This window comes from Eleutherodactylus coqui, chromosome 2, assembly GCF_035609145.1.
Source record: "Eleutherodactylus coqui strain aEleCoq1 chromosome 2, aEleCoq1.hap1, whole genome shotgun sequence".
Classification (NCBI taxonomy): Eukaryota; Metazoa; Chordata; class Amphibia; order Anura; family Eleutherodactylidae; genus Eleutherodactylus; species Eleutherodactylus coqui.
In genome coordinates, this window is record NC_089838.1 from 18,051,413 (window position 1) to 18,059,522 (window position 8,110).

Consider the following 8,110-nt stretch of genomic DNA (forward strand, 5'->3'; position numbering starts at 1 on the left):
GCCCAAGTGGCGTCAATTCGTCATTACCAGCTTCTCACATCCCAATAACGCGCCCCTCTCAGACTCTGGTAAAGGGGTGAAATCTCTTCTCTGTGTCGTAGAGGCGTCTAGTGGTCAACAAGCTCTACACAAGCTGAAAAAGGAAGTCCACTACAAACAAGGGGCCTCCGAGAGCTTTTTATAGGCCAAAAGGGAACCACTTTTAGGGCCGCAGACTGTTCATCGAATCACCACAACCCTATTAATTTCCATATCTGTCCGAAAAGTAACCACATGCCGAGTTTTAGAGCGAAATGCCAACTTCTTCTAGGGGTGGGATTGTTTTTGACAGAGTGTCATAGATGTGCAGTAAATATTAGGCCTCCGAGATACGTGATAACAGGTGATCCGGTGAACACTTTCTCCCATCTCATGTGGAAAACCAACACATAAAATAACACGGGTGATGGCGTCGTTCACGGATGACATCCCGTCGCCCCTCTCCAGCAGAGCTGTGTCACGTCTGATAGAAGAAGATATTACTAATATGGGTTTCAGAAAGAAAACAGGAAAGTGAAGTGGAAAAAAAAAGTGGAAAATACGAGGAATGTTGAGCGAGTCCGGCCGCTGTGCGGGTGTGTATTTATATCCCTCGTCTGAAGGAGACTTGGTATTGTGATGGCGGCTGTCATCGTTAAGAGTTGCAGATCTCTCTGTTTATACTGCACCTTCCAGCTGATCCACCAAAGCCTAAAAATAGGAGGGAAGATGTCGCAACGGAGATTTACAACCACACACCCCTTCAACCGAGTCCAGAAAACTGATACTTAGCGCCCGCTCACACTTGTATATTCTGTTCGAATTCAGTTCATATTGTTTACGGACTGTATCCGAACCCACTGAAATAAATTACGTACTTAATTTTTTTTTTTTAAACACGTTGTGAGGAAAATAATATTAATTGGACCTTCTTGCTTTTTTTTTTTAATTAAATTTTTTACATGCACAACAAAAAAAAACGGATGCAACTTGGGCATAAAAAATGTGCATAAATACACAGAGAAAATGGTGCATTTTTCACAGACCAAAATTGCATAAGTCCGTGTTAATAAGACCGAGTTCACAAGACCAGTTCTTATGTACAAGTTCTGTGATCAGAGTGTTAAGGCAAGAGAAATGCAGTCCTGAAGGTTGTGAGTTCAATCCCCGCATAGTTCAGGTAGCCGGCTCAAGATTGACTCAGCCTTCCATCCTTCTGAAGTCGATAAAATGAGTTGGGGGGTGAAAAATAAATTACCCGAAAACGCTGCCAAATTAGTTGGCGCTATACAGATAAGAACATTTTGATCAGACCCCCAACGTTTTGATAATTATTCTCCATCATGTGGATACGGGATATATCTTTTAATCTTGGTCCACCCCTTTAAGGGTATGTTCACACCTAGCGGAAATGGTATGGATTTTCAACAGTGGAAGACACGCATCAAAAACCGCATCATGGTGTGGATTGTGACACGGACTGTGTTGCGGATCAGCAGAAGATTTTACCCTATAGATCAGCGGCAAAAACTGCAACGAAATCTGCACAAACGGCGAATTATAAAGCAGATTAACCACAGCAGAAAATCTGCAGCATTTCTGCTAGATGTGAACATACCCTAAAGGGGTTCCCAGGATTTTACACTGTTGTCCTCCATTCATACAATCAAGTTTAATGTCCAAGTTTGAAACTGACGAAACTCGGACAGAACCTGGCCCCATTAACCCTTTCCAATCCACTGTCTGATGTCTGAAGACATTCTGATTGAAGGCTGTACAGCTACCAATGTTGGAAGACGTCCAGCAGGGTATTCTTACTGTATATTACTGGCCGCACTGTTGTCAGGGGGCCTCTCCAGCATGTCCAGAACTGGCTCTAACCAGCAGGTGGCGCAATTGTATAATGGCAGAAAGAGAAAAACCCCTAGGAAACCCTGAATCCAAAATTGGATTGCAAAGGGTTAAATTACATCAATTGGGTTATCTTCCTTTAAGCTTGTATGACATTCAAACTGATGCAAAAACGCACATTTGCAGTGAAATCGGTCCGTTTTCAGTATGAATAAGGCCTTAGGATAGGCCATCAACTAGTGGGTGGTCCCATGATCAGGACCCTCACACCCCTCCATGCTCCTGCGCCTAGTGCTACAGCTCAACTGTACCCTTGCATGGGCTGAGCTGCAGTAGAAGACGCCACCGCAGGCGCGTGGATGTTTCCATGTGACGCACAGCCCCTTCGCTCCGCGGATTGTGGGAGAGGGTATCCCATGCATCATGTTATAAGACCCCCGGACATTCCAAGACAGTCTTTCTTTATTAGCACTTCAATCAGGGCTGAAGCGGATGATTTCCTACGGAATAAGACGTCTTTGTGGAGCTTCTGGACGTTTTATCGCTCCTACATGGAAAAAAGCCTAAAAGAGAATAAATAACATTAATCCGCCCAACGCTCCGCATTCCCCCTGCTCAGCGTCTCATGACAGCGACCCGCTGGCAGCCATTACCTCCACAGACGACTACTGTTCATGGACAACCTACTTTAACCCTTTGATCGTACACCGAAAGTGGTTATAGGACGCGCCATAGATGTCTAATAAATGGCGTCTCCTGCTCCTTGTGCTGGTATGATTGGCAGAACCCAAAAAGCAGCAGACGTGGCAGCGAATAATCCGCGCCATTATCTATAAGGGATTTGGATCTCATAGAATACGGATGAAGTTAGGGATTCTCCAGCAAGGGATTTCCCTCTATAAGTGCAGCTTCACACGAGCAGAAGTGCAATTGCATTCGCCGCAGCAATGCATTTTTGCGCACCGAACAAGGGTTTTTTTCCCGCACGCCTGAAACACGGAGGAAATCCGCGGCGTTTCACCGCAGCCATTGGGTTCTATTGAAATAACCCGCGGGAATACACGCGGACGGCTTCCATTGTAGTCAATGGAAGCGGCCGTCATGCTATAGCTCTGTTGTAGCACAGCTGAAGTATTGCGTGAATACGGGCCCCACTCACAGCGTCATATGACACCGCTGGCGCATGTGCGCGGACCATCAAGCGGGAGCTGCACAGCGGATCTAGAGGTGAGTGTGGGGTCTTTGGGGGAGGGCGCCGTGACAGATTCTGCTGTGGTATTTCACTTGCGGACCCCGTCACGGCCGTGGGCATGAGCCCTAAATAAAATAAATCTTGTATTTGTATAGCGCCAACTCATTCCACAACGCTTTCAAGTAATTTATTTATTACGCCCACCAAGCTAGGTTCTCATTTTACCAACCTCAGAAGGATGGAAGGCTGAGTCAACCTTGAGCCGACTACCTGAACCAAGCGGGGATTGAACCTGCAACCTTCAGGTCGTGAGCGAGAGCTTAGAACTGCATTTCTGCTGCCTTAACATTTAACGTCCTTTCAATTGAATTCAAATTGAAGTGGTGAAATCTGCAGCAAATCAGTGACGTGTGAACATGGCCTAAGGGGGTTATGACAAGATGTACAACAGGAGTCGCCTGACTGGTGGACCCCACTCTATGATGTATGAAGAGGGGATGCCATCTTGGCACGATCCCTTTAAGGCTCTGTTCTGGTCACCGCTGTATTCCGACTAACATTCCCCCATATCAGTAGGTGCGGTACAGCACTGTATACCCTCGCACCGCCTGCCACAGTCCTGAGTACCCCCCCTCCCCGAACCTGGCACACGTTTGGACAGAACCCTACAAGGAATGTACAATCCGCTGCGCTGGGAAGCAGATCCTCGGCTCATGCCAACCGCATTTGTAATGTCAAGTCGGGTTTACAACATTTGTGCTGCCTGCTAATAAAGAGGGAGCTCGGAGCGTCCATCAGCAGTGCGGTCAGGATGGCGCAAATTAGGAGTATATTACGTGTGGGCACAACACCAGCGCCCTTCAATGAGCACACGGGTAAATCCACAGTGCCTACAAATGTGCTGCTGGCATCTAATGTTCTGTATGGAGGTCTAGGAGTGTTTTTAGAAGGCCATACGTCACCCGCGATAACACCCTAAGGCGCGTTTTACTGAAAAAGGAGGATTTTTTGTTTTTCCATACGCTAGTATCCGGTGCGGGCGCAGTAGCGGCGGCACAGTTAGTCTCCGGTGCGGGCGCAGTAGCGGCGGCACAGTTAGTCTCCGGTGCGGGCGCAGTAGCGGCGGCACAGTTAGTCTCCGGTGCGGGCGCAGTAGCGGCGGCACAGTTAGTCTCCGGTGCGGGCGCAGTAGCGGCGGCACAGTTAGTCTCCGGTGCGGGCGCAGTAGCGGCGGCACAGTTAGTCTCCGGTGCGGGTGCAGTAGCGGCGGCACAGTTAGTCTCCGGTGCGGGTGCAGTAGCGGCGGCACAGTTAGTCTCCGGTGCGGGTGCAGTAGCGGCGGCACAGTTAGTCTCCGGTGCGGGTGTAGTAGCGGCGGCACAGTTAGTATCCGGTGCGGGTGTAGTAGCGGCGGCACAGTTAGTATCCGGTGTGGGTGTAGTAGCGGCGGCACAGTTAGTATCCGGTGTGGGTGTAGTAGTAGCGGCACAGTTAGTATCCGGTGTGGGTGTAGTAGTAGCGGCACAGTTAGTATCCGGTGTGGGTGTAGTAGTAGCGGCACAGTTAGTATCCGGTGTGGGTGTAGTAGTAGCGGCACAGTTAGTATCCGGTGTGGGTGTAGTAGTAGCGGCACAGTTAGTATCCGGTGTGGGTGTAGTAGTAGCGGCACAGTTAGTATCCGGTGTGGGTGTAGTAGTAGCGGCACAGTTAGTATCCGGTGTGGGTGTAGTAGTAGCGGCACAGTTAGTATCCGGTGTGGGTGTAGTAGTAGCGGCACAGTTAGTATCCGATGCAGTAGTAGCAGCACAGTTAGTATCCGGTGTGGGTGTAGTAGTAGCAGCACAGTTAGTATCCGGTGTGGGTGTAGTAGTAGCAGCACAGTTAGTATCCGGTGTGGGTGTAGTAGTAGCGGCACAGTTAGTATCCGGTGTGGGTGTAGTAGTAGTGGCACAGTTAGTATCCGGTGTGGGTGTAGTAGTAGTGGCACAGTTAGTATCCGGTGTGGGTGTAGTAGTAGTGGCACAGTTAGTATCCGGTGTGGGTGTAGTAGAGTATCCTGTGTACATATATGTGTGGGGTAAGTAAGGACACCGCAGCACAGATCAGCTCTGCTGGGACGGAGCTACTTAAAACAGCCAATGCACATTCCTGGCCGTCATCACAGCTCCGAGGCGAGATGCTTGGAGTAAAGGGGGGCACGTCAGTCACCCAGCTGTTAGAAGGGCAAGCCAGCAATAGCAGGTTGGCATCAAACTTCTAAAGCCCCTCAGACAACACAACGTGCGTGTGCCAGGTCCTGTCATCGACCCCGGACAATAATAAACGCAGATGCCACACTAACATTTGCATGGCATCTATATACTTGTCAGCACTTGGAGGTGTAGTACGCATCTACCAAGGATCCCCCCGTAAGGGTCTGCCATCCACAGAAGCCCCCCTACACTGCCTGCCATAGAGGCCAACACTTAGTAGTCCAAACTCCCTCACCAACAACCCCGGGCACATGACAGAATGAAGCTGGTGAAGACGCCCCATAACAGTGCCAGCTATAGAGGCCTCATAAAATAGTGTGCCACCCACAGATGCCCCCTAAAGGGGTTGTCCGATTTCTTTCTGCATTGTGTCAGTGCGAGGGAATGAAAAAGTAAAAACAGTACTCACCTGGTAAGTCGCCTCTGCGCCAGTCCTCCCACTGGGAATGGCTACCACCTGACCACTGCAGCTAGTCAGAGCATTCGTGTGCCCTTCCTCTTGCATCAGCACTCAGACGCTGGGAGCCATGATGGAAGGAGAATGCCAGCTGACCACTTTGACCTCCGACTGGCGGTAGCGGTCAGGTGGCAGCCGTTCCTAAACAAAGCCTATGAGGACCGCAGGAGCTGCGGCGTTGGATGACCGCCGGAGCGGACAGGTGAGGGCGCTACTTTTAGCGTTTTAATAATATGCGGCGATGTTAAAAAAGAGTCGGCCCCCGCTCGGACAACCCCTTGTAGCACTTCAGTTGAGTTTATGGAGCAGGGAAACACCAACACAAAAGCACTCTTGGCACTTCAAAGTTGGCAGCAGGCGAGAGAGTACGTGCCAACTGACTATACCTCCCGCGAGGCGTCACTCCCTAAAAGACACCTTGCTGGCACAAACGGATCCTGCAGATTATAGTGATTAGGGCATTTTATGGGCACCAAGCAAATAATATACCGTAGCTAGAAAGCTATTCAGGGCACAATGTTACGGTCGTATGTGCCAGCCCCATTCACGGGTGATTTTGTTTTAGTAGCCAGATTTGCCCATCACTTCTTTAAAGCAAACCTGTCCTCACGTTTGAGCCCCATGAACTACATTACGGGGGTCAAAATGTGAGGGAACGGGGAGCCATGTTTCTTACTAACTAGATCCTCTGTTCCCTGTGCTGTGTGCCCGTGAAGTTGCCGCGTTCAGTCATCTCTATGGCAGAGCGTGTGCACACAGCCGGCTGTCAGGGGCGCCCCTACCAGGAGGCAAGGCTGCAGGACCTCAGAGGCGCAGCGATGGGTTGCCACCTGGACGGTATTTATTCTTTACCGGCCATATTAATGGCTAGTAAAAAAAAAAATTGCCAGCTTGGGCATCAACCAGGCAGGCATCTCAGTCACTCCATCTGTAGTTCTCCTCCGGTCGCCACTACTGTCATAAGTCTGTGACTCCTGACCTCGACCCCCCAGTGTCAGCGTTCCTGTATGCAGTGCAGACGCCGGGTGGGGAGGTCAGGAGTCACAGAGTGGTGACAGCAGCAGCGCACGTAGGAACGGAGCTACAGATGGAGTGAGTGAAATGCTTGTTCGGTTGCTGCCCAGCTGGTGGTCCACTACGAGGCACTAGTACTACCGGGGCCACTAACGGGGTGGGGTTCACTTTTGCTACTCGCGCCATTAAGGAGGGCACTAATATTGCTGAGGGCTCTATGACAATCACCATTACTACTGGGGCCACTATGGGGGTCACCGTTACTACTGGGGCCACTATGGGGGTCACCGTTACTACAGGGGCCACTTACTATTATGGCCACTAGTGGGGGCACTATTACTCTGTCACATCTCAATGGTTCAAATGTCTTTTGGGTATCTTGTGAATTGGCACTTTAAATGCCTGTAAAATTAGTGGAGATTTTTTTTTGGGGGGGGGAGGGGTCCAATTTTAAACTTTGCCCCAAGCATCATAAAGGCTGGGGGCATCCCTGCCAGCTATGAACCTCAACTGACCACTGAACTTGGACTCTGACACTCCTCCAACTTACGAACACTCTCCTTAAGCAAGCAATAAGCACCCCAATCATTGCACTCTGTACTGGAGAGGAAGGGGTTAATGGGTTCCAGGCGTTAACCCCTTTACTCCCAGAGAACAAAAGTGACATTTCCAGCCCACAACTTCCTCTAAGTGCAGAGCAGAGGGCAGTACCTTCTTCCTGGCTCCATGCAGGCAGCAGGTCTTGCTGGCTTGGCAGCCCATCAGTGCACCCGGGATCTGCAGGCGGCAGTGGGGTCACATCTTGGCGGGTTGCTCTTCCTTCCTGCGGCTCCGGATCCTCCGATCACTTGTTGCTGCTTCTTACAAACTTCAGGCAATAGAGAACTATTGTAGCCGTAGTTACCGGAATAGCTGCGCACCGGGGACAGGAGGGAGGTGACAGCTGCTGCTGAGTGCCTGTGTAGGGTGTAAATCCATATATCATCCCCTATATACAATTCCAGTATAGAGAATCCATGCTAGTCAAAAAACTGCAGCCAAGGAGGATAGCTTAACCCCTTAGTACCAAAACCTTTCTCAACCTTAACCCCTTAGTACAGAAGGCATTATGAACCTTAACCCCTTAATGACGCAGCCCTGCTCTGAAAATATCAGAACCCTTTAATTTTTTCATCCACGTTGCTGTCTACGGGCGTTTTTTTTTTTTGTTTTTTTTTGCAGGACGAGTTATATTTTTCAGTGGCGCTATTTCATGTACCGAAAGAACCTTTAAAATTTTTTAAGTAAAATGAGGAAAAAAAAAACAAATTTCCGCCATCTTTGGAG

General features: G+C 49.6%; 1 protein-coding gene across 1 annotated transcript in view; it reads right to left on the bottom strand.

The window, feature by feature from the left end:
• Window positions 1-7,682, bottom strand: part of CCDC69 (coiled-coil domain containing 69) — a 36,336-nt gene extending 28,654 nt beyond the window's left edge. Inside the window, exon 1 of the mRNA XM_066590423.1 lies at window positions 7,496-7,682. Coding sequence (XP_066446520.1) covers window positions 7,496-7,546 — 51 coding nt within the window. The 5' untranslated portion in view covers window positions 7,547-7,682. The remainder of the gene's footprint in view (window positions 1-7,495) is intronic.
• Window positions 7,683-8,110: the final 428 nt, after the last annotated feature.